The sequence below is a fragment of the Aythya ferina genome, assembly GCF_964211825.1.
Source record: "Aythya ferina genome assembly, chromosome: Z".
In the NCBI taxonomy this organism is placed as follows: Eukaryota; Metazoa; Chordata; class Aves; order Anseriformes; family Anatidae; genus Aythya; species Aythya ferina.
In genome coordinates this window covers 34781559-34807367 of record NC_140299.1, presented here as the reverse complement: position 1 = coordinate 34807367, position 25809 = coordinate 34781559, and the positions used below count along the sequence as shown (strand labels likewise).

General features: G+C 42.2%; 1 protein-coding gene and 1 long non-coding RNA gene across 5 annotated transcripts in view; one reads left to right on the top strand and one right to left on the bottom strand.

Annotated features, from left to right (window-relative positions):
* SNAPC3 (small nuclear RNA activating complex polypeptide 3) overlaps positions 1–20525 on the bottom strand; it is a 30361-nt gene extending 9836 nt beyond the window's left edge. For all 3 annotated transcript variants that reach the window (XR_014687381.1, XM_084504873.1, XM_084504872.1), the window contains exons 1-8: positions 20254–20525; positions 11087–11164; positions 9958–10042; positions 9103–9207; positions 8598–8747; positions 3352–3434; positions 1941–2105; positions 784–891 (exon numbers count right to left, since the gene is read on the bottom strand). Coding sequence is in view for 2 of the 3 variants with exons in the window: in XM_084504873.1 (XP_084360999.1) it covers positions 784–891; positions 1941–2105; positions 3352–3434; positions 8598–8747; positions 9103–9207; positions 9958–10042; positions 11087–11164; positions 20254–20510 (1031 nt within the window). In the remaining variant the exon portion in view is untranslated. The remainder of the gene's footprint in view (positions 1–783; positions 892–1940; positions 2106–3351; positions 3435–8597; positions 8748–9102; positions 9208–9957; positions 10043–11086; positions 11165–20253) is intronic.
* Positions 20526–20619: 94 nt separating this feature from the next.
* On the top strand, positions 20620–22284 carry LOC311427484. 2 transcript variants are annotated; one of them, XR_014687383.1, is made up of 3 exons: positions 20620–20820; positions 21141–21213; positions 21878–22284. It is a non-coding gene; the product is annotated as an uncharacterized lncRNA (long non-coding RNA). The 2 variants fall into 2 exon arrangements; XR_014687384.1 differs by having other exon boundaries at positions 20620–20878.
* The last annotated feature ends 3525 nt before the right edge of the window (positions 22285–25809 follow it).

Genomic DNA, 25809 nt, shown 5'->3' with positions numbered 1-25809 from the left:
GTTGGGGGGAGAGGGGGCAGGGGAGGGTGCAGGGAACATAAGGGAGGCAGTAAGGGTTTTTGTAAAGAAACCATTCAGGTCTATAAAACCAAGGAGCCTAGTTTAGTGCTCAGAACTCCTTGAGAGAACTTTCTACCATGATTACTGAAAGGCTTTCTCATGTCTAAGAAAACAGCACTAAACCCTGCAGTAGCAAGTTCACGTTCTGCTCTTTTATCTGAAGAAAATCTGTGCATCACAAGAAGTTCCTTCAAATGCACCAGCACAGTACAGAGCTTTCAGGCAGAGGTCTGAAGTTTATCCATGGGGGAGCTACATGCCCTCTTCTTCTGAAAATCTCCAGATTTGTATACACTGAAGTCAGACTTAAATGCTGGATTTAACAAAAGCTCTGTAAGAGAATTTATATCTCGCATCTTTTGTCGTAAGGTAAAAATGCATCGTACTCCCCCAACACTGAGATTTTCAAAAGTAAGTAAACGATCAAGAGCCCAGCTGTATGTATGCAAAAGAACCTGAGCCAAAGAATTAACCTCTGCACCATTACAATTCTTTGATCATCCTGAATCATCTCCTCCCAATGACTACACCTACAGGAAGCCTTTTCAAGGGACACCTGCCTGAAATATAGAATCTCAGAGCACTTACGGATTTTTGGATGGAGATTATTCACATCATGTACCAAAAACATACAGAGCTCTGATTATTTTTGGAAAGTTAGTAAAAACATCTATGAAGATTTGTTTAAGAAGACACCTTAAAAAGATAAATTATGTAGCATACCTGGCTGTATACATTTTGCATACAAAGCATTTTCTGGTACATAACCAGTGTTTCTTGATTAACAAGGGATAGAAGTTCCTGTCCAGGCAATCATCATGATGAATAAGCCTTGAAGGAAATAAATAAATACTCAAAATACAATAAAAACTCAGACACGTTGGAGCTGATCTGTACATAAGCATGGATGCAGGACTTCAATTCCAGTACAAACTATGACTTTACTTCTGCTTAGCATTTCTCCAAGTCTCCATCTGTATTCAGATGAGACTGCTCGTTGCACCACCTGTGGCTTTTATCATCAGAAGTAAATTTAGTTTGTGTTACTAACTCAGAAATTCTCAGACCATTTACTCTAGTCATTCAAGCAAATAATTCAAAGTTACAGTTTAAAGCTTACACCTCCTGTGTAGACTAACAGGCACAAGCATAACTAGAAGAATATTCAGAGGTTCACAACCCTGAGATCATCATCGTGTGACATCCAGACCCTTCTTTGGGTTGTATTCCTCTGAGAGATATCGTTTGTTAACAATACTTAGATATATCAGGCTTCTAGGAGGAAAAAATGATCTACAGACACTCAGAGGAGTGCTCTCTCTACCCTTTATATGTTGAGCAGAGCATACATAACAGTTCTATTCCTGATGTGGTTGCCAGTTCACAGCCACTGTCACCTTCTCCCTCCTGTGCTTTGCCCATCCATGTCACCCCACTATTTCCATTCCTCCATCCCCTTTTCAGTTTCTGCTGCCTGGCACTAAGTCTAAACTGCCAAGTCTAGTTGACTGTAGCCAGAACTGCTATCCGCAGTGTGCTGCCCAGTGCTCCAGAATTATTTTGTAAATTTGGCATGCACTGGCTTTGCATAGAAAAGGCTCTTCACTGTGGGCGCCATTCCTCCCATATTGCAAGTCATGTCATGCTAGTAAGAAACCAGATTTTTTATGCAGAACAAACTATTACAAAAAGATGCAAGGGAGACCACTTTCCTCCTTTCTAAGGTGGTATATGGAGTAAATCTTAAATAAATCCTGCAGAAAGACACATGAGTGATCTTCAAGTTAGTCTAACAGATATTCAGCACTTAAATGTCTGAAGTTTGTCCACTGAAGGCTTGCTTTTAATTGCCTGGCAACTCCCAAACAGCAGAAACTTACCTTATATCCGTGATGATAACGACGTGCTCACAGTTCCCTTGGTGGCAGAAAAGGTATGGAAAGCCAATTTTGAGGGACAAATCATTAAATGTGTAGTCCTCCATTTTAACTGACTGAAGATTTCCATAGCCTCTGTCATGGGCTTCTGACCACTCAATGACTGTTCTGAAAATAGAAAGGTCATCAGCATGGCAAGGCTATAAGCTGCAAACATGCAGAAAGGAAGAATACTCCTTTTCCTTACTTTTCGGGGAACATGCAATGCTCTTCAGTGGGATACAGTTTAACAGGTTGAAAAGAAAAGAGTTCACAACAGGTTGTAATGAGGTAACTTCACAGCAGTAACACAGCTCTGCAGAACTGCGCACTGTTCTTGTAGAAGACCTGCATTTTAATCCCTACCAGGTAGCTTGATGAGGAGGAGGTCTAGTCAGAGTGCACACTACTGGTGGCACCCCATCCAGGTCAGGTCGTTTGCAGTCTGACACTTCTAAAGCATTCCAATTACTCAGGTCATCATTGTTCCTTTGACTTTGTTTTAAAGCTGTTGGTTTCATTTTTTATTTTTATTTTTTTCCCCAAGAAGAAACAAGGCTGACAACTGCACAGCTGTTTAGGATTGGAAGGGCACTAGTCACTGTTACAATTATTTTCAGTGTACTCCTACATACATGCCATTTCACTATAAACTATATATTCACTATGAACTGTGTATGTCATCACAGCCTTTTCCATAAAAATCATTGTTGCTCATGGACAGAAAGAGAAGCAGCAGCAAAATAATTAATTTATTTGAAATCACATACCAAGTTTGGCACAACAGGAACACAGTTCGAACGCAAAGCTCTTCCATGCCATTCTAACAACTTAATCTCCTAAGTCTCACTAATGTGTCATTAAGTCCCCACTTCCTCAAAATAACGGCATATAGCTTAAATGGTATGTATAGTTCCAAATAAGAGATACCCGAGACTTTGGGAATGCTGTCTTGCATTTCTTTTCCTAACAGTCTCTTTTCTGGTTTAACCATAAAATGGTTAAACCAGAAAATGGTTAAATTCAGCACAATTTCAAGATGGAGCAGAACAACTGATTCCCACACAGCTGAGCTTGCTGTCCTTCTAACCCATCTTCCACCTCACAGACAAGTCTTTTGGGTGGTCATCACAACTAAGGAGGGCACTGAAAAAGAATGTTTTCCCTTTCACAGCATTCCAACACATCAAAACAGAATTTGTGAGAAACAACTGCATTCTTTCTTTTTATAAGTGATATGAGTAGAAATGAAAAGTCCATTCTAGATTTACACACTAACCATTCCAGTCTTAAAAACACCACAAATCATAATAAAAATTTAGTAAATTTCCCGTCCTTTAAGGTTTTTGATAGCCTACGTTTATGAATACTGTACCTGCTCAGATCTCTGCACTCTGGATATCTTTTATCATTATAAAAGATGCCTTCGAAATAAAAGAAAGCAGATTTGTAGAGATCCTGAGAAAGAAAGAGAAGTCTACATTAGTGTTACAAGATATTTAACACCTTCAACATTACAAGAACACGTCAAAAAAAACAAGCACTTCAGGTATCCAAATTACTTTTAGAGATTTCATTCTACAGATTACTGAGATAAACCTTGCTCCGGTTTTAGATGTTGACAAGGCGGCTCATGCAGTTGTTCTGCTGATATTATTCTCAAGGCAATATAAGTTATTTTAATTCTCTTATTCCTATCCCCATCATTGCAGTTATGGATTTCTATAAAACACAAAACATCACAAGGAGCACTTGGGATGACAGAGAATAATTGCAATCCTGTCGCCTGCATGTGCACACACACACAGAGACAAGATAGCTACACAGGAGCAGTCCCTAGTCTCATCTACATAAACAAGACAGACATGCAATTTTGGAAGGTCCAATCCCCTTACCTCTGGGGGATCAGAAGAAAATCTAGCTTCCTTCAAAATGCTCCCTTAATTACAAAGTTTGTCACATGCAGACAGGCATGCCTGGTACCAACCTTCTCTATCAAATACTATTAACAAGTTGTGGCATTCATATCAGCAGTGCAAGCATTGTCACTTTCCAAATCATCCCAAGAAACTGAGCTAACCTATGAGCTGTCCACACATACATAACAAATTCTGCAGAAGAACTATATAACTATTTAAGGTAAAGTCATATCCAGCCATAAAAATAGCTCCTGCAGCATGCATGTTCTTGAGAAGGAACAAAATATGGAGAAAATATCCTACTCGAATAACACAGTTAAGTATTGTTATGTTTACCTATCCAGACTGCTTGCACAGCAGTATTCAGAGAACTGTCCTTTCCCAAAACTAAAGTTAGATCCATACTTTATTTCTACAAAATAGTAACTGTGTGTAGTTTTGTAACTAATAAAGCTATTACAATAGGAGAAAGAAATGGAATAGAATATCATTATATATACACACAGACAAAAGTAAGATGGGGAAGAACATACATACTTTTTATTTCAATACTTACATCATTGATACCTAAGAAAAAAGTAATTGCTTAATTAAAGCACACATCTGCTTTCTGTAATTCCTTTTTCCGTAATTTCCTTTTGTTGGTTTCAAAACAGCCTTTATACAAACAAGCAGTCTGAGCAGAGAGATGACCACAAAATCTGTGCTTTTTTATCCATCACATTTAAATTGTGTTCTTCCAAGTTCTTTTGGAACAAGTCTTTCCTGGACCTAGGGCTGCAGAAGAAGGCCAGCTTTGCACTGCATTTATTGTTAGAGATGAGGGGAGGTTGAAGGGCACAGACTGAAGGGCACAGGCTGCTCCAAGCTTCAGAAGGCAGCCGTTTTCCATCTCCCTTGACAAAAGGTCAAGATTCTGGGGAATCTGAGTCAGGTCTTTCCTGATTAACGCTAGCAAGAGATATGACTCACACATTCCTTCTGCTCAGACTTTGCATTATCCTTCAGCATGCAAGGAGGAATGTCTCATCACATTTCTCCAGGGGATACTCATAATAATAATACTCACGCAAAAGATCAAGATCCTTGTTCTGTGGAATAAAGCACCTCCATATTGACTAGTTTTTTTAAACACCCCCCTTATGTTGCTTTGACTCAAATGCTTGTTTACAAAAAAATTAAAATGGCACAGATGCAAAGAGTAAAATCACAAAACCCAAGATGAAATAAATTCTGCCTACTTACACCAACAAAATCCAGAAAGTCTCCTGCCCTCTGCATCAGCTGAACAGCTACAGATGTTTCCCTAACCAATGAGAGCAGGAACTTGATCTTTCTGCTCAGCTTATGTACCCCAACTTCATTTCAAGAGAAGACAAAGCTGGCATCAACAGCTACCTTGCATACAACAGCCTCTTTTTGGTAGCTTCTCATAGTGCCACTATGATTTAAATTAGCTTCTAGGATCCTACTAACTGTCAAGAATTTGGAAAAGCTAACACACTTCTAGTAAGTATAGCTACTACTTTCTTTCTAGACCAAAAGAAGATAATTCTACCCCAATGACAGCTGATTACCTGCCTGCTGAAGAAACACACACATTTTGTTGTAATCATGCAACTTTACTGACATGCACTCAGCCTATACTCCGCTGTTTGTTGCAATTCCTAGTCATGCTTCAGGAAAACAAACAGATGGAAGCAAAGCACACCTCTCATAAACAACTCCTGCTGGGAGGCCAGGCATGGTAGCATTCATTTACTTTGTAAAAGTTATTTGTGTTAGGACGCCACATCTCAACCCTGTCTTCTAGGAATGCTTTGCTAGTCTCAGATGACTCCTCTGCATGCACAGGAAGGGAGTTTACCCTCTAGTCTCGGAACCAATCAGCCACTGCTTTAGTAGCTAGGTAGAAAGATTATTCTACTTAATTTATATAACTGAAAAGATGGAGGACATCTTTCAGTTGTCTTAAATGGGAATGTGCAAAAATTTTCAGTTTTATATATACAACAGTACAATACAAGCAGTATTATAAATAATATACTATCAATGTAATATAAATTATGCAATATATAATAGACGATAATATACGAACTGACAAGAAACCAGAGCATACTGTTTCCAGAATGCAGAGTACACTGTGGTTTCTCTTCAGATTGCACAGAATGCAGAATGTGCAGGTTCCAGCGTACAGAGTTCACTATGGTTTCTCTTCAGATTACGCATTATCACACATCATATAAATTATATTACTTTGATAATAAGCTATACTATTAATTTATAACATTGGCCAAACAGATGGGCCCAGAGGGTGGGATCTGTGGCACAAAATCTAGTTGGAAGCCAGTAACTAGCAGTGTACCCCAGGGGTCTACATTGGGTCCAGTCCTTTTTAACACCTTCACTAATGATCCAGAGAATAGGGTGAAATACACCCTCTGCAGGTCTGCAGATGACACAAAACTTGAAGGGCTGGCTGATAAGTCATAGGGTCATGCTGCCACGCAGAAGAACCTCAACAGCTTAGAGAAAAGGACTGTCAGGAACCTGATGAAGTTCCGCAAGGAGAAGTGCAAAGATAGATACAGCTACTGGATAGAGTCCAGTGAAGGGCCGTGAGGATAAAGGGACTGAAGCATCTTTCATATGAGGAAATACTGAGAGAACTGGAACTGCTCAGCCTGTAGAAGGCTCAGAGGAAATCTCATCACCATGGGTACACAGAGGATGGAACCAGGCTATTTTCAGTGGTGCCCGGTGACAGGGTAAGAGGTAACAAGCACCGACTGAAACACAGGAGGTTCTGTCTGTACATCAAGAAACATTTTACAGTGACAGAGCACTGGCACACACTGCCCAGAGGCTGTGGGCCACTTTCCATCACCTACAAGCAGTCATGGTCATTCACAGAGGTCCCAGATGACTGGAGATGTGCTAATGTGACTCCCATCTATAGAGAAGGAGGACCTGGGGAACTACAGGCCTGTCAGCCTCACCTTGGTGCCAGCAAAGGTGATGGAATAGGGCATCTTGAATGCAATCATACAGTGTATACAGGACACCCAGGGGATCAGGCCCAGTCAGCATGGGTTCATGAAAGCCAAGTCCTGCCTGACCAACCTCATCTCCTTCTATAACCAGGTGACCTGCCTGGTGGATGAGGGAAAGGCCACTGATGTAGTCTACCTAGACTTCAGCAAGGCCTTTCTCATGGTCTCCCACAGTATTCTGCTGGAGAAGCTGGCAGCCCATGGCTTGGACAGAGACACTCTTCACTGGGCTAAAAATTGGCTGGAGGGCTGGGCCCAGAGAGTGGTGGTGAATGGGGTGGAATCCAGCTGGTGACCGGTCACCAGTGGCGTTCCCCAGAGGTCAGTGTTGGGGCCCATCCTCTTTAAAATCTGTATTGATGATTTGGATGAGGGAATTGAGCGCTCCCTCAGTAAGTTTGTAGATGACACCAAGCTGGGGGGGAAGTGTTGATCTGCTGGAGGGTAGGAAGGCTCTGCAAAGGGACCTGGACAGGTTGGGTTGATGGGCAGAGGCCAATGGGATGAGGTTCAATATGGCTAAGTGCCAGGTCCTGCACTTTGGCCACAACAACCCCATGCAGCACTACAGGCTTGGGCCAGAGTGGCTGGAAAGCTGTGCAGAGGAAAAGGACATGGGGGTGCTGGTCAATGCTCACCTGAACATGAAATGGCAGTGTGCCCAGGTGGCCAAGAAGGCCAATGGCATCCTGGCTTGTATCAGCAATAGTGCAGCCATCAGGACCAGGGAGGTGATCGTTCCCCTGTACTCTGCTCTGGTGAGGCTGCACCTTGAGTGCTGTGTTCAGCTTTGGGCCCCTCACTACAAGAAGGACATTGAGGGCCTGGAGCATGTCCATACAAGAGCTACAAAGCTGGTGAAGGGCCTCGAACACACGTCCTGTGAGGAGCGGCTGAGGGAACTGGGGGTGTTTAGTCTGGAAATGAGGAAGCTCGGGGAAGACTTTATTGCTCTCTACAACTACCTGAAAGGAAGGTGTGGGGAGCTGGGGATCGGCCTCTTCTAGCAGATAACTAGAGGGTATGGCCTTGAGTTGCATGAGGGGAGATTCAGGTTGGAAATGAGGAGACATTCCTTCTCAGAAAGAGCAGTCAGGCATTGGAATGGGTTGCCCAGGGAGGTGGTGGAGTCACCATCCCTGGAGGTGTTCAAGGAAAGGCTGGACCCAGTGCTGGACCCAGGGCGTGGTTTAGTGGGTGACATTGGTGGTAGGGTGATGGTTGGACCAGACGATCTTGGAGGTCTTTTCCAACCTTAACGATTCTATGAGTTGTGTTCAAAGATGTAAAGTCCATCTTTAGTTTTCCATTACCTCTGGTGTTTCAGAATATTGCTCAGTGTAAAAAACAGTCCACATGGACATCTCTCCACAAGAAGTCACTGTTAGGGTTACTACTTTCCAGCAATAGCACTAATGACATTTCTCTTGACATGCCATCAAAAATGTACGTAGGAGGTCAGCTTGGCAGTGCCACCAGGAAGTATTTACTTGTGGCACAAACCCCACTCAGAACCAATCTAGCTAAATATAGTACTGAAGGGACAAGAAAAAAAAAAAAAAAACCAAAAACACACAGCAATGAACAAGCCCCTCCCTACTATGCTTTCCAAGTTCTTACATGTAAGTGCTCCAAGCAGAAGGTTTTACCTTGCTGATGTGCTCTGGTGCTTGATCTGGCTGACTGCTGAACTCTCCACCTATCTGGAGGTCACTGACGCAGGAAATGGAGTCTCTCAGTTCAGTAAGCTTCTGGCTGCCCAGTACAAGGACTGTCTGATAGGGTTTGTGATCTTTATGCTACAAAGAAAACAGCATAAAAGGTTCAAGTGAAAACTACTTCAGGATAAGAACTGCTCTTGACTTGACAGCTTGAGGTATTTAATAGCAGCACACAGCACAACACCTTCCTGATTAAGATTTAAACTTGCCTCAGCCTCTTTTACAGATGGAAATTACCAGTTTTATGTAGAAATATCTTTGTGTATACCAGTACCAAAGGGAAAAACACATTCCGTAAAAGCCTTGAGAAGTTACCACAGCTGAAGAATTTATCATGCTTCCTCAGTGGTGTCACTGATTTTAAATGCTTGGGAAAGCAGTACATTACCCAAGCAGAGGTATTAGAATATAGTTTAAAGGGTTTAGTACCAACCTTCTGAAATATGACAGGATAGAAAATGTTCAGAGTTAAAATCAGTTCTCCCTCTTCTACTAGATCTACTGGATTGTCTGGCCTCTTTCCAATCGCATGTGACTCCTGGAATAAAAAAAAAGATACAAATAGATATTATATTGGCAAATTCTTATATACCATGATCCCTGGATGAAAGTCTGAGAAACTCTTCTAACCGTAACTTGTTTTCGACTGTCTTTCTGCAGCCTTCTGAATTAACAGCCTTGTTCCTTCAACACGGGAAAGTGAAAAACTGTGGTTTCAAACATTTCCCTTTATTCCTCGGCTCTGGAGAAACTGAGGTACTTTTGCCAATTAGAGACAGCCAGCTACGGCGGCAAACCAGAATGGCTGAGAAACACGGGTTATGAAGCTCAGAACTAGGGACTTCGCCTCTACTGTTTTCCTCTTTCAGCTCTACAGAAACCAGCTGACAACTATTTATACATTAAAGCTTAGATATCAACACAGGACTCCGCAAGCAACAATGCTATGCATTTTGTCTAGCTCTACAGTATGCTCATACAATGCTCAGTACACTTGACACCCTACACAATGCTTTAGTGGCAGCCAAGTAAAAGCACTCATACAGCGGTAAGGGGCTGGAGTTCCTCCTTACCATGTTTGGTATCAACAGAACGAGAGAAGAGTTCCTGTGTTATCTCTCCATAAAATGTCTTTAATCTCAGTCATGATCTGCAGATTCAGATCTGCAAACATTTACAGTGTACACAGGTTCAGAGTAATGGGGAAAAAAAAAAAAAGCAACCAGTAGTCGGATTTTGGCTGTGCTAGGCAGCACTGAACTCCTGTGAGATGACAGGGAAATCTTACCATCTCATAGGCAAGAGTTTCTTGCCTGCAAGCCCGATCCACAATGATTCTTTCTTCTCTCCTCTCTAGTACCTTCTTTCTAATTCTGATGGACATAAACACAGGACAAAAACGTCATTAAACAACTTCTGTACACAATCTGTAGACATATTTCAAATAACACAGGGCACTACAGTGCAGCTTTCAAAGAGCAAGATTTCTGGCCATCTTAGTACAAACAACATTTGCAATAATCCTGTTTGACAATTCCTATTCATCATCCCAGGTTGAGGATTTCAGCTTTTTCTCCCCCCTCAATACTCAAATTACAGTTTGTTTGTGGGCAGTTTTTTAACACGAGAGAAAACAAAATGTTGACCCTGCAGACACCCTACAGACCCTTGCTACTTTTGAGGAAGCTGTTTTTTCTAGTCCTCATGCTTTAGAAAAATTCAATTCATACTCCAACAAAGAAGAAAAAATGAAAAAAAAAAAAAAAACACTAATATTCTCAACCCCTGGAAATACTTTCCTAAAAAGAACTTCTAAAGAAAAACAAAGAGCGCAACACCTAGAATATTGACTACAATACACAAATTTAACCACTGTGTGAATAACAAACCCATTTTAACTTCCAGGACAAGTCTATTCACCCCCTTCTGAAGGTTCCTGAAGGTCTTCAGGAAGATTTTAAAGAACTATATGGCCATAATGTCAGTAGTAACACTTCGGATGTTACAATAGGACTGTGGGTTGCTAGAGATAAGAACTAAAGATGTATTTTTTTATTTTTTACAGTAACCTTCTTCACATGCTCTCAGGAAGTTTCCTGTGTGCTCAAAATGCACTAATTCAGAAGCACCTAGGTTCAGGAATCCTCAATGCTTCCAGGAAGAAAGATGGTGTATTCTGTGTCATATCTTCAATAAAAAAATAAAAAAAAAATCCAAAGTAACATTCAAGCAGAAGACTCATACCAACTAGCTTGTCCTAACGTGGTGTTTCTGCCCTTAGAGTATTTCTAGACACTGCTTCAGAAAGTACGCCATGGCCTAGAAAATGAACGTGCAGCTAACCTCGCTGTTGTGTTTGTTTGGTCTTCTTCCCTTCCCCCAAATGAGGATACAGACAGTATATGGTAGCAACATACCGAAGAGTTAGTAAACTGCTATCTTCAGGAATAACTTCTGGGTCCTTGTCTTTATCGGGAGACATTAACATATCAACACTAGGACAACAAAGAAAACAGTTATTGCACATTTTTTCATACTTAACAAAAATCTGTAAGTTGTTCTTAAAAGGAACAAAGACAGTAAAATGCAAATAAACAAGGCACAGCTTGCATAGCCTAAATCAACTCTACTGCTCTTATGCCCTGGTAAGACAGAGAACCAGAAGTAAAAGAGTCCTTGAATTTATTCCTGGCTTTCACAGACATTGGGCAAGTTTTCTCTGTTTCGCGTTCTTCCTAACATAGCACAGCTGTCTACAGAGGTGTAACAAGCCCCATGTGTGTCCAACACTTTTTATAAACTAAGAACGTCACTTGACTTTTTAAAATCCCACCCACCTGCTCCAATTTTTTGATGATATATGGCAAAACAGATTCAACCAAAAAGAACCATCAGCCTCAACCCATATGGCAAAGCTAACAACTCACCTAAACACATATAGGCAAGCCACCACATTCACACAAGCACTGACTGCTGTATTAAGGCATTAATTTACACCATACTTCTTCCAGTGGGAATTAAACAACATTTCTGCTGAAAGCGGTAGGTCCACCCTTCCTTGCATCCTTCTTTCCATCCTCAGACCCTTTTAACACTCACTCTTTTTGTGCCCATACAGTTTCCAAAGTACAGCTAACTAGAATTTTTTGCTGTAGTGCAAATCACTGCAGGATGTAGGATGGAAGAGCAGAACTGGTTTGGCTGCAGTACTGATTTAAACAGATTATACAAATGTCATGCTTTCATACCATAAACAAGGATGAAATTTCTCACTAAACCACAGAATGGCCGAGGTTGGAAGGGACCTCTGGAGATCATCTAGTCCAACTCCTCTGCCAAGCAGGATCACCCAGAGCACGTTGCACAGGATGGCATCCAGGCAGGTTTTGAGTATCTCCAGAGAAGGAGACTCCACAACCTCTCTGGACAACCTGTGCCATTGCTCTATCACCCTCAGAGTAAAGAAGTGCCTTCTCATCAATACATTAAAAAAATAAAATAAAATAAATCCTTCAGAACACCACATCTGCATCCTGTCACAGTTCTATAATATAAAGTTATTCCACATCACGCCACAAACAGACCCAACTATCCATGTGTAGGCTTCAGATTAGACACTATTATACTAGCATCACTTACCTTTTTTATTTAAAAACAGACAGAAAAATGCTGATTCAAAAAACAGTTTTTTTATTATTATTATTTTATTATTAATCAAGGCAAATTTTATCCAACATGAAAATAGTCTAAAAAAAAAAAAAACAAAACACATTTAAAATAGAGAAGTATCACCCACTTTGAATCAGACTTGATCTGTCTCCCCACTGCTTGCAGACTATATAAAGTCAGGGCTTATATCGCTGCTTATGTCATTGTTCAGGTTGAATCCCAACAAAGCTATGCAAACCTCTCCATATAGAGAAGGAGAGCACTGGTGGAATCCAGGAGGAAAAAAAAAAAAAAAAGATTGTACTATCTATTCTCAATGTAATGCATGATTTGGTTATATTCTTTTTCATTATCATCTTCTAACGTCCTCCATGTCAACAATACTAAGCTCGGGAAGTCTATAATTGCAGTAATGGATAAGTCATTAGAGCAGGACTGCACAGGAGTATACAGCAATTGAGAAACAGAAGTCTGGAACCAGCTGCTATCAGCTGACAGTAAGTAAACGTCAGAGATAAGGTTTCGGTTCAGGGTAGGTGGCCTACTTCTGATGACCCAATAAATTTATTCTGCACTGACGATTACTTGTATTTACTGCTGTTTAGATACTTTCACACCATCCAGATGTACTCCAAAAGAAAAATAAGAATTTTTCTGTGTATTTCAAGTTACTGAGAAGATTCATTCAGATGTATTATTTTTAAAAAGAAACAAATAAAAACAATGCAGCAATTACTTGCAACCCCTTAGAAAAAGAACCAACCTTATCCTTAAGATTCCCGCCAGAGGAACTACAGGCAGAGACAATTAAGTCAGCCCTGTATTGGATGCAGACTGCTGCTAAAGAATAGTCATTTTAAGCAACATAAAGAGTACTTCGGAGAATATACAGCAAGCATCAGCTTTAGATAGGGTTGTTCTCCATTCAGCACAGGTCACTGTTATGAACAGCCCATCCATTGAAGTAAATATAGCCCCTGGCAGGTAAAGCAATTCACAAATAACCCTTCTGTGGCCAATAAACACAATCTACATCCCACCAGCTTGCCTAGGCTGTTTGCTGAAGTCTTCCTGCACTTGCATCAGTGACCCTATTTACCTCAAAGCCCTGAATTTCTTGAGGTCCTGCCATTTTGTAAACATACCTAGGCCCTTTGCTCTTTAAGCAACGTGTAGGTTGTTTGCAAGATTTGAAACCTAATGTTGTAAAATTCTACCTACATCAAAGGCAACAAAATCCCATTTTGAGAGAGGGAGTTAGGAGAATCTTATCAAGTAGAGGTAGAGCGCTGACAGTATTAAACTAGTGGATGCTACTTAGTGTCTTTGGTAACTGTTGTCCATTGTGCAAATTAATTAGAGCAAGAAGCCTTGGGCCCCTGTCCTGGTTTCAGTTAGAACAGAATTAATTTTCTTCCTAGTAGCTGGTGGAATGCTGTGTTTTGGCTTAGGATGAGAAGAGTGCTGATAACACCCCGATGTTTTAATTGTTGCAGAGCAGTGCTTATACCAAGCCAAGGACATCTCAGCCTTTTGCTCTGTCCTGCCAACAGGCAGGCTGGGGGTGCAGTAAGAGCTGGGAGGGGACAGACCCAGGACAGGTGACCCAAACTAGCCAAAGGGGTATTCCATACCATCTGACGTCATGCTAAACAATATATAGGGGTGGCTAGCCGGGGGGAGGGGGCCGGACTGCTCGGGGTTAGGCTGGGCATCGGTCAGCGGGTGGTGAGCAATTGCATTGTGCATCACTTGTTTGTACATATTATTATTACTTTCCTATTATCACCATTGTAACATTATTGTTATTATTGTTATTATTATTTTGTTATTATTATTTTCCTGTCTTATTAAACTGTCTTTATCTCAACTCACGGGCTTCACTTTCCATTTCTCTCCCCCGTCCCAGAGAGGGAGGGGGGAGGGTGAGCGAACGGCTGCTTGGTATTTAGCTGCCGGCCGGGTTAAACCACGACAGCCCCTTACCAAGATTAGTCTCTTGATGGGAGCGTGAGCCTGTCTTAAGAAACTTGCAGAAACTGGTTCTGTGGATGGACAAGAGCCAAGGAGCTCTTGTCAGGATGAGGATTTTGTGGTTTTGAGTCTGCGCAAACACAAGAGGTCAACTAGTGGTGACAAGGAAGAGTCACCAACCTTCATGCCCACAAACCCCGGCGACCACCACCAGGAGACACTGCACAAGTGCAGATGTGAGGAGGTTATGAAAATGACTTCTTGAGCTAATTTTAATATGAAGCAGGGACAGGTTATGTGTATGAACAGGCACATTGTATATGCATGTATATTGCATATTGCATATGCATGTATACTTCATGCATATGCAACTCTTTACATAACCATGGCAAGTTGCCATGTCACATGCGCATGATTTTGGTGGGACTACTCCCTGTGCTGCATAAGCATTCCTACTTTACAGTCTTACTGATTGTGGAGTCTGTTTTCCGCAAGTCAGTTTCCCTTCTACACAAGCATACGGTGTCAAACTCACCAGTACTTAACATATGCTTTCCTTCCCACCCATAGCATTAGACAGCAATCTCTGGCTGTGGCATCTGCAGAATGCCCACTAATCATCCAGGCCAGGAAACAACTCACATTCCCTAGGAAGCAGCTTCAAGAAGACACAGTGAAAAACACCTGTCATGCAAGCTGTTTCCTCATTTTCCGTGTAAGGCTGGAATGGTGGCTAGCACAAAGAGAAAATGACACTGGATTCCTAGGAGGCTGCGTGGACCTTTGTGAGCCTTGATACTGCCATTTCAAACTCCTCAAAGTCAGAAACCTTTGATTTCTAAAGGAACGTTACATGCAGAATACCTTTTTCAGGCTTTTGAATCAGCCTCACTGTATCACAGGCATTTAAGTCCTGAGAGACCTTGCTACATGGCCTTTTCTGTAGGCCACACTGGAGTTAACTCCACTGCAGCGGAACCACACCACAAATGCTTGGTCCACAGTTTTAGGAAAATCTGCCTTGGTAAGGTGTATGGCTATTCCCTAGGGGAATTAAGCCCAGGTAGTGGGTGTCACGTGCCTAACTTACCAAACTGCACAGCAGAAAGCTTGCACCAGGCGCACCTCACTCCCCAGGCAAGCTGCTTCAAGACAAAGAGCGGTCATACACACAACAGTGCACTCAGCTATGGCTGGGGGGAAATAATTACAGCAGATGCCCAAATTGCTTAACAGGCATTGAGATGAACTGTAGGATAGTGACAGGGAACAACAGGCAAAGGTCGCACTTAAATAAAGCATGCAAAGTACTACATAAAATTGACGTCCCCTTGGAAGAAGGCTAAAAATAAGAAGCCTAAGGCCAGGCCTGTGGTAATTTGGACATGGAAACAGAACATCAGCAAAGCCCTTAATCACCACGGCCTCACTTTTCTCAGAATATTCTGGCAACAAAAAAAAACTTTCTCTGTTTTAGAAATTAAAAACTTTGAGGATTCTTTAGTATTTTGCCTGATGCTTTTCTGCTAAAACAGATACCGTGTTTATACTACTCTCTGTATGACACATATTTTGAGGGCTGTACTTTCATCACCTTTGAGACACTAACGCTACGAGATGCTAAATACTAATACGATAAGACACTAATGCTAGCTTAATGCAGCTTTATAACACATCCCTAGAGATATTTACAACTACCCCCTTCTAATAAAACAAGAAGGTGAATCAGGGCTGAAGAGAAATAAGGTACCTGTAAGCCTCACCTCTCTTGACCTACCTAAAATCCACACTGATCTGAGCCTAAGCCTACCCAACAAACCACTCTGAAGGCAGAACAGAGTAACATAGCCGAGCACCTCCAGCATTAAAACACTTCAGTCTCTCAAACATCACTACTGACACCCAGCGTAAACCTCTGTGCTGACTGACGGAACAAGGGGCAAAACCTGACTCTCCCAACATCTTGGTTGTTTAAGAGCTGACAGGATCTTCTAGCTGGGGACTGCATTTTATACCTGCACACAATCCATACAACCGTGGTTTGCACACAAGTTGAGCAGCATGCAAACTGTTCTTACTGAGTCAAATTCAAGTAAAGTGAAAGTGCAGTTATTCTCCTGCAAATGGAAAAATACACAGGTGCAAAAAAAGGAGAGATTCAACCACAATACACTGGGATGCACAGCAAGTTAAACAGCATTTAAATATTATTCCATTTCTTCTCACCAGAAAAGTCTAAATCATAAGGAATACTTAAAGATACACTGTATCACAAATATTGTGAAAAAGACTCCACTGTGGGTTTTGAAGCTTTATCCTGAGTCTAGGAAAGATTCCCTTACTCCTGCTGTACCAGTTTTCTTTTAAACACAGGTACAGCAGGAGTATCCACATCTTGCCATTTCTCTTCTAACCAAAGCAAAACAGCTTAACTTGCCAGAACTTCAGTCACAAGTAGCTCACTCAAGAAAATGTGTCTATATCCAACACGCCTTCATGTCAGTGCCTAGGAAACTATATTTAGGCCAACAACAAGTGTGACCAGCAGACTGCACAGAACAGGTCTTGGTGCAGTCCACAGCTGTCAACTCTTCTCAAGGGACAAGTACAAACAGCTCAGAGCAGGCAAGTGAAAGTGATCAGAGGTGGTGACTTGAGGTTGGCCAATGTTAAGGAGAGATTCAAGAGGCTAGGACTATTTAATTTAAAAGCAAAAGCACATGGAGATTAGGGATTGGGATTCCAGCCTGCATGAGGGAAAAGGTCACACCAGGATGTGCAGGTTTATCTTCATTCTCCTGCAAAGCCAACAGGCAGCTGCCAGATGATCTGTTCTTTCTCCCTCATAGACCCTCTCTCCCTTTTTGCCTCCCTTTTCCAAAATTTCTTGCTCGCAGCATCACTTTCCACGTTTTACTCAGCAGCAAATGGTCAGTACTGCTCTGTAACCCCAGCAAATGCAGACAGCAGATGAAATGTAGCAGTCATAGATGGAAGGAGACAGAAGAGAAGAGCATGGAATAAAGGAAGGGAAATATAAAGCACAGAAAATCTGCTTGAAATTTAAGCAAAAGTAGCAGCATCAAGGATCAAGAAACAGGGTCACTGCAGAGAGTAAGCCACAGCACAGGAACAGGAACTATACCTACAGAGGGAGAACTTAAAAGAGTCATTTGCACAAGTGCTGCCACACCAGAACACATGACCTGTTTTTAATGCTAGCCTCTAGCATTAGCCTCTATAATGCTAGCATCAGCCTCTATTTTTCCTAAGCCTAGTAATGCTAAAAAAATCCCAATCACCAGGACTATGACAGCTGAAGCAAAGCACTGGGTTAGTTAAGTCAGCACTAGAAAATGTGAGAACGCTTAGCAAGTTTCTCCTCCACAGACAAGGCAAAATATAACTCACTGTCCTGATTTCTTCCTGCACTACAACTGTCCCTAAAGGGCCTGATTTCCGATTGGCTTCCCAAACTTTCACCATCACACACAACATACACACAGGTATGTTTGGGCTCCAACTTTGAACTCAGTGCTCCTGGGCTCCAATTCTGCATGTTTCTTGCCTTTTACTGAAGCAGTGTGGTACGTTCCTACACCTCCTCCTCCCTCTCAAGCACCATCACCATTTAAACAAACAGTAATTACCAGTTAATGAACATCTCAAAAAACGTTGCTGATGTTGGCTTTGCTGTCATGTTATCACCACAATTTGAAGTAAAAGCGTGGAAACATTTAGCAAGACACTCACCACACAACTTGTCCGATTTCATATGCACCTTGCACTTAGTGTACCCATATAGATAGCAACTCCAGCTACATTACCAACTTTTGCCTTCTTGTTCACATCTGAGACTGTCCTGGTTTGGCTGGGATAGCTGATTTTATTTCCAGCAGCTCCTTTGGTGCTGTGTTTTGGATTTATGATGAAAACAGTGCTGACATCACACTGGCATTTTACTTGTTGCAGAGCAGTGCTTGCATAGCAGCAAGGTCTTTGCTTCATACACTGCCCTGACAGTCAGAAGGCTGGGGGTGCACCAGGAGCTGGGAGGGGACACAGCCAGGAAAGTTGGCCCAGAGGAACAGGGGAATGTCTTGTACTATGCAACGTTGTGCTCACAAGTAAGAAGAGGGGAAGATGACTGGGGGAGGCACCATACTCAGCAACTAGCTAGATATCAGTCAGCTGGTGGTAAGCAACTGCCTTTCTGTCACTCTTTTAATTTGTGTCATCCCCCCTCTTATTATTATTCTTTTTCTTTTTTCTTTCTTTCTTTCTCATTACACCGCTTTTATCTTTCTAAGTGCTCCCCCTCCATCCAGCTGGGGGGAGTGAGTGAGCAGCTACCTGGGGTTCAGCTGCTTGCTGGGGTTAAAGCACTACAGAGACTAAGTTCATTCTACTCCATGCATGAAAGAGAGCCACCTCCACCTTGCTTTTACAAAAAAAAGTACATGCTTCTCCCTCCTTTGAGGAAACAACCATCAAGGGACTTGCACAAAGCCATACATATAGCAACAGAGCTCTGGTGCATCTTTGTAACTGATGAGCTGCAGGCAAACCACCAGCTGTGACGCTTTCTGAAGCAATTGCTGTGTGAAATCCAGCCTTTCCTAGAGGTCGGGTAAGAGCAGGTGATTCTCACTACTTATCTGATCTGGAAGTCTGATGCCTCTCAGCCTTAACATGATAGATCCTGCTGATCTAGCACCTGGATCACAGAATTTCTAGGTTGGAAGAGACCTCAAGATCATCGAGTCCAACCTCTGACCTAACACTAACAGTCCCCACTAAACCATATCCCTAAGCTCTACATCTAAACATCTTTTAAAGACTTCCAGGGATGCTGACTCCACCACTTCCCTGGGCAGCCTGTTCCAATGCCTAACAACCCTTTAGGTAAAGAAGTTCTTCCTAACATCTAACCTAAACCTCCCCTGGTGCAACTTTAGCCCATTCCCCCTCGTCCTGTCACCAGGCATGTGGGAGAACAAACCAACCCCCACCTCTCTACTGCCTCCTTTAAGGTACCTGTAAAGAGCGATAAGGTCACCCCTGAGCCTCCTCTTCTCCAGGCTGAACAAGCCCAGCTCCCTCAGCCGCTCCTCGTAGGACTTGTTCTCCAGGCCCCTCACCAGCTTCGTTGCCCTTCTCTGCACCCGCTCAAGCACCTCCATGTCCTTCTTGTAGCGAGGGGCCCAAAACTGAACACAGTACTCGAGGTGCGGCCTCACCAGAGCTGAGTACAGGGGGACGATCACCTCCCTAGCCCTGCTGGCCACACTGTTCCTGATACAAGCCAGGATGCCGTTGGCCTTCTTGGCCACCTGAGCACACTGCTGGCTCATATTCAGCCGATGGTTCTCCCCTTCCCGTGCTAGCACAAGTTTGCAATTCACCGGTCTGCAAATAGGAGCAGAGCTACATGGGAACCAGTGCACAACAACATAAGAACCTTTTTTCTTTCCCAGACCCAGTGCCGGCTGGGCAGCTCAGCACAACAGCACTGTCCCCTGCACCAAGCGTCAGGAGCCAAGCCTTGCACAGCCAGCCTCGACAGAGAAAGCAGGCAGAGGCTGAGGATGCACAGGGTCAAAAGTTACCCCCGTAGGGTGCCAGGGCCCGTCTAGGCGGTGTAAAGACTGATGTCTGGTTGCTTTCTTCACCTGAATTCCCCTTCTGCCACCAGGGCGTCCTACGAGCACATACACACACACCCGCACACGGTCAGCGCTGCGCAGGGACGCCGTTACCTGCAGAGCGCCGCGTCTTTACCCGGTTCATCACCACGACAAGCCCACACCGTAAGGAAAAGCACAGCACTGCTCTATGCAGAAACGTTTTCCTTCTCCACTATTTATTCCAGAGGAAAATAGATGGGGGGGGGGGGAGGAGGAACCCACCCACCCCCGCAGCCCCCCGCTCCCGCGGCCACCTGCAGACTGCCCGCAGCTCGGCCGCCGTCTCCAAGCCGCAGCCCAGCTCCTCCGCCACGGCCATGTCCTCCTCCTCCTCATCTTCCTCCTCCTCCTCCTCCGCCGCCAGAGAGAGGTCGGGGGGCCCTAGCTGCTGCCGCCAGGCGCGGCCCAGGGCGCCGACACTGAAGGCACGGCTGTGCAGCTCCCCCACCTCGTACTCGGGGGCGGCCGCCGCCGACATGTCCGGCACCGGCACGGGCACGGGCACGGACATGGCCGCCGCCCCGCGACGCCCCCTGGGGCCTGTAGTCCGCCATCTGGAAACGCGTCACGTCCTCAGGGACACGCCCGCCCCTTCCGCTCCTGGAGGAACGCGGGGGGCTGCGTGGCAAACATTAATAATAAAAAATAAAGTCCTTAAAAGCGTGAGGCGCTGGGGTGTGATGGGGGCGTGCAGTCTTTCGTCGCGCCTGGCTGAAAATTTCTGCTACGGAACCAGCTGGGTTGGGAAGGACAGCGGCCCCAACCATCCTCATGCTGAAACGCAAGCGTGGTGCTTGCCGAGCCTTTTTTACAGCATTAGGGTGTGCAGAAATATGATGAGTGAGGTTCTAGGGATATGTCTGTATATATATACATTGTGTATGTATATGTGTGTATGTATGTATGTGTATGTATATATATATATACAGAACCTCACATATATATACATATATATATGTATATATATGTGTGTATATATATATATGTATGTATATATATATATATATATGTATGTGTGTATATATATATATATGTATATATATATATATGTGTGTGTGTATATATATATATGTATGTATATATATATATATATGTATGTGTATATATATATATATATATATATATGTATATATATATATAGGCTCCACCTGTCCCCCCAGCCACGCAGGATTAATGATGCTTTCAGTTGCTTCAGGAGCAGCGTTTTAGAGAAGGTACAAAGAACCCCACAGTGCACAGGTGCAGCATATTCTCCTGTTAGAGCACTTGGAAATTAGCCATAGGAACAGTGTGAGAAAGCTGCTGTTATCACCACCTGTTAAGAAAGAGGCACAAATAATCCTGGGTTGATCTAACCTGATACACCTTTTTCAAGTACCAATTAAACAACAGCGTTCTCACTCACTGCAAGTCAAAATACCCTATTACTTCTTTAAGTATGGAAATAGTACTTAGAAAGGAGGGGCAGAGGGTGAGGTTGAGACCAGAAAAGTTTGTGATCAGAGGTCAGGTCTCTGAAAGCTACGTGGAAGGGGCAGAATGCCAAGTGCAGATGGTGGTCACAGCATTTACCTGCAGCTTTTGCAAGAGAAAGTAGTTGAGAGGAGTGTGTAAGTACTTAGGAGTGGTTACAATGTAATAGCACAGCCTATGATGCAGGACCATATTTTGCTTCACTTAACAATAACAGAATGATCTACAGCCACATTCCCTCCCCAGTTATATTTAGACTTGCACTGCATTTCAGTGCTAAATTCTTTCATCAGCTCTCGCTCACCTTTGCCTCTTAATTACAGTTATTATTCCTCATTATGGAAGTTTTGCTAAGCTTCAGTCCATTTTTCCTGTACTCATTGACACTGTTTGTTTCCTTTTCAGCTACACCCTCTGCTTTCTTCATCCATCACATTTGTGCATCGCGACACTCCCAAGCTCTGGAGGAAGCTCTTGATTAGGGACTGCTGCCCTCACTTCCTGCTGTATCCTCCCCGAAACCTTGTTGTTCCATGTTGTTCCATGAGGGGTTCTTATTCCAGTTTCCAATGCCACACCTGCCTTTATATATGTTTGTTGTGATCTCCCATGATGGGCATGTTCTGTTTATGTTATGAACATACCTTTCCCCTTTGTGCACTTGCAACACTACCTGAAATTTGAAAACACCCTATCATGTATCTGTTGTAGCCGCAGATGAGAGTAGGCTGTATTGATCTAAATGTTGGCATAAACATTTAGAAACCCTTTGGGCCAAAAGTAGTAGGATTAAATCCTATTCTTCCAGAAAACAGTTGTGTAATGTTCAGAGAAGGATATTGGTTTCAAAAACCTTCTTTGGAATACCAAGCACACTAAACAATGTGGAAATCAGTGAGCTGGATTTTGTCCCAAAACCACATGAAAATGACTACAGAATTCTACAACACAAGCCAACCACAGAGCTATCACAGAGGTCTGTGCTGCTGAGGAGCATGTCTGGAAGGCTCTAGAAACTGCTGTGCTCTACTTATACTTCTTGGAATGATCAGTAAGATGTATGAATCTCGTTCACTGCCTCTCTTCCTTCTCCCCATGACAGGTTTGATTTTTTGAGTTCTTCTGTATTTTAGGGGTCTGTTCTGTATTACTTAAAAAAAAAAAAAAAAAAAAAAAAAAAGTAGTACATAAACTTCATGCAGCACAATTGGGTAAGTAAGCTCCAGGAGTAGCTAGTGCATGCCGCTCAAGGAATAGCTAAGGTGAAAATACTATAGCCAAACACATTGAGTGGTGAGTAGATGATATGTTTTCTCTTTCATTTCCCAACTTCAATACTAAGAAGTTACATACCTATAAAGCAACTTCACTCAACCTAAATCCTTTTAAGAACAAACAGACCTGTTTATATTTATGGCTTGGAACCAGTCTGCCCTTTATACACTAGGCACAAGGAAAATGTGCATTTTAAAGTTTCCAATAGTTACTTTTCTCTGATGAAGAGACTTCAGTGTTAAAGGAAATTAAGGGTGTATGAAGATTTCAAGCAATATAAATTCAGGCAGGTAGGAAACTAAATTCTCTAAGATGGGAAATTCTGAAACCCAAAGAGCATTGAAAGACTGTCAGAGCTAGATGAGAAGTGGAGATGGTATGCAAGAGGGATGGAAAACAAGCTGGAAAAAGCACATTACATGCAAAGGAGAATAAAGAGAAATTGTAACTAATGTGCTTCTGAAGCAATCAGGTTGTCTGTATTTTGTAATGCTGTGGTACCCTGAGGGCTTAAGAGGCAGATTTTCAGAGTTCACATATGCACAACTCCAGTTACAGTCAATAAACATTGTGGATACATAACCATCAGAAAGCCTAAATGATCAAGGAAGTCTAAGGCAAAGATACTAATTAAACTCCTTAGTTCACCACAAGAAACACCCTTCATTCATTTCTTGATGGGCACATCCTCAGGAATACATAACTACTTGTGATAGCTTATTACATTCCACAGCAGTACTCAATGTAATAGAAGTAGCCTTTATATAATACCTTGGTAATGGTTATGAAAGGGTAGTTCTGTGGCTTAGTCATAAATCATTGTTTTATGTTATTCTCAGTCCTAGTTCACATAACTAAATTTAGGTCATTTAAGAAAAGTAATTTAAAATACTCTGGATACTTCTGCTTCATCCAGAAAATAACCACAAAAACACTAACAGGTGTGTCATGAAGCTAAGAAAATTAATGTTTGCAGGCAGTTTGAAAAAAAAAAAAAAAAAAAAAACTTCTGAGAATTGGTGTTGGACATTATTTTTATTCAGTGTTTTAGAATAGATTCCATCTTTGTTTACTAGCTCAGTCTGGAGTTCTGTGATACCTCTGTACCTTGACAGACAGAGCATTGTCTGTCACTGTTTTGTAAGCAGTGACTGCCTCAGTACAGCAATACAGAGATACAGAAATGGTTTGGGGCTGTAATTTTTTGAGACAGGGCTTCAACACTTATGAGGCTTAAATAGTTTTTCTTTGCCACACACAGTACTGCACTCCTTTATTGTGAAGATGCATAATCTGCATTCTTGGACTACAGCACCCAAAGCATTGAACAAACCCAGCTGAAAGTATTTTCTGGTTCCATCTGGGGGATTGTTTTGTAGCTTGACCCAAGTTAAGCCACGGTGTTTATACTATGATCTTACAGAGTGCTGCATCAGTACAACCAACCTGGTGTTCACCAGGAATGGGAGTAAATGGAACTGCTTAGGAGTGTCTTGTCTGTCACTGCTTCCAAAATTTCCATGCTGATGAACAGTGATTCGGGGATGTAAAAGTCTTTGCATCAGACTTTGCATGCCTTTACTCTTCTAAAGGCAGCCACTAACATTTTCACATCTTTTTCATGTCTCCCTTCAGCTTGCTCTGCCCTGGGCTGAACAAACCAAGGGACCTCAGCCACTCCTCATACATCTTGCCTTTTAGGCCCTTCATCATTTTTGTTGCCCTCCTTTGGACACTCTCTAATAGTTTTATGTCCTTCTCATATTGTGGTGCCCAAAACTGCACACAGTACTCAAGGTGAGACTGCACCAGTGCAGAGTTTAGAATTGAATTTGAGTATATGTCTGAAATAAGGAACAAACAGAAGTCAGACACAAAGCAGAAATGGTATCATAGACCAGACAGCATCTAAAGCTGCTCAGTATATTACATTTTAGTTACAGCCAGGAGCAAACAACTGTAAATAAAGTAGAATTCAAGCTGCTGCAATTGTTCCAAACATTTATGTCAGCTGTCATGAACACTGTTTTCACTGGTACCTTCTTTGGAATTTTATCATAAATATCATGCTTGGATTCAGGCACAAGTTGGAAAGAAAAGCTTCAGGAATTCATGTTTGGACTTGAAACTGTATCAGTGAAACACACAGCTGGAAAGCATAACTTCATTTTCTAAGGCCAAACTACAGGTTTCCTAAGGTGTAGGAGCTTTTTGCCAGACTAGCTATATCATATATCTGACAAAAGACAAAGAAGATGTTTACCGGTACAGTTTTACATAAGAAGGTGAAATAGCATTGAAAATGCTAATATTTGCAGAGCTATGTTGTGATGGTAACCCTCTCACAGAATTACTTAGCATTTTGGCAGTGTAAATTGACAGTATAATTGTGCTAAACCCCACTATTAACCACATTTTTAAAGCACACAGGCAATTTTTTCCTTCTAGTACAAATATTTTGTAGCTAGAGCATGCAAAGATTTTATGAAACACCAAGCAGAACTATAGCCAAACTTCTGCAAGATGTCTCATCTGATCCATCATTTCCCTTTGGATGAAGACCCAGTAGGGAATCTCTTGTTTGTGTTGTGTATAACTGTCCTATACATTTTAGAATTTTGTTTTACAGAGTATGAAGGAAACCTTGTCACACAACATTATAAATCATTGCCCAAATATGTCATTTCTGTTTTATAGTCTTGGAGGACTAATCATAAGAGTACTCTGTACTTCTACGGGAAAAAGAAGTTGTGTTGTATTTTTTGATGAATATTTTTCAAAGAAAAGCCAAATGTATTTGATGTCACTGTGAGCTTCAGTGCTTGGAAATATGCAAGATGATATCTATCTAAAAACATTTTGAGTTAGTTGTGAAACCCAAAGCGAACGAGCTAGCTTTCAGCCAGCTTTGCTTGAAATTGGAATTAGTAAATAATTCCAATGATTAGCTAGCAGTTAATTAATTAAATAAATCACTATGAGTTAATTACTTAAATTAGTAAATTATTCCAATTAACAGGGCCTGGCATAAAGCAAAGTCAGGGCCCTGAACTTTAGAAGAG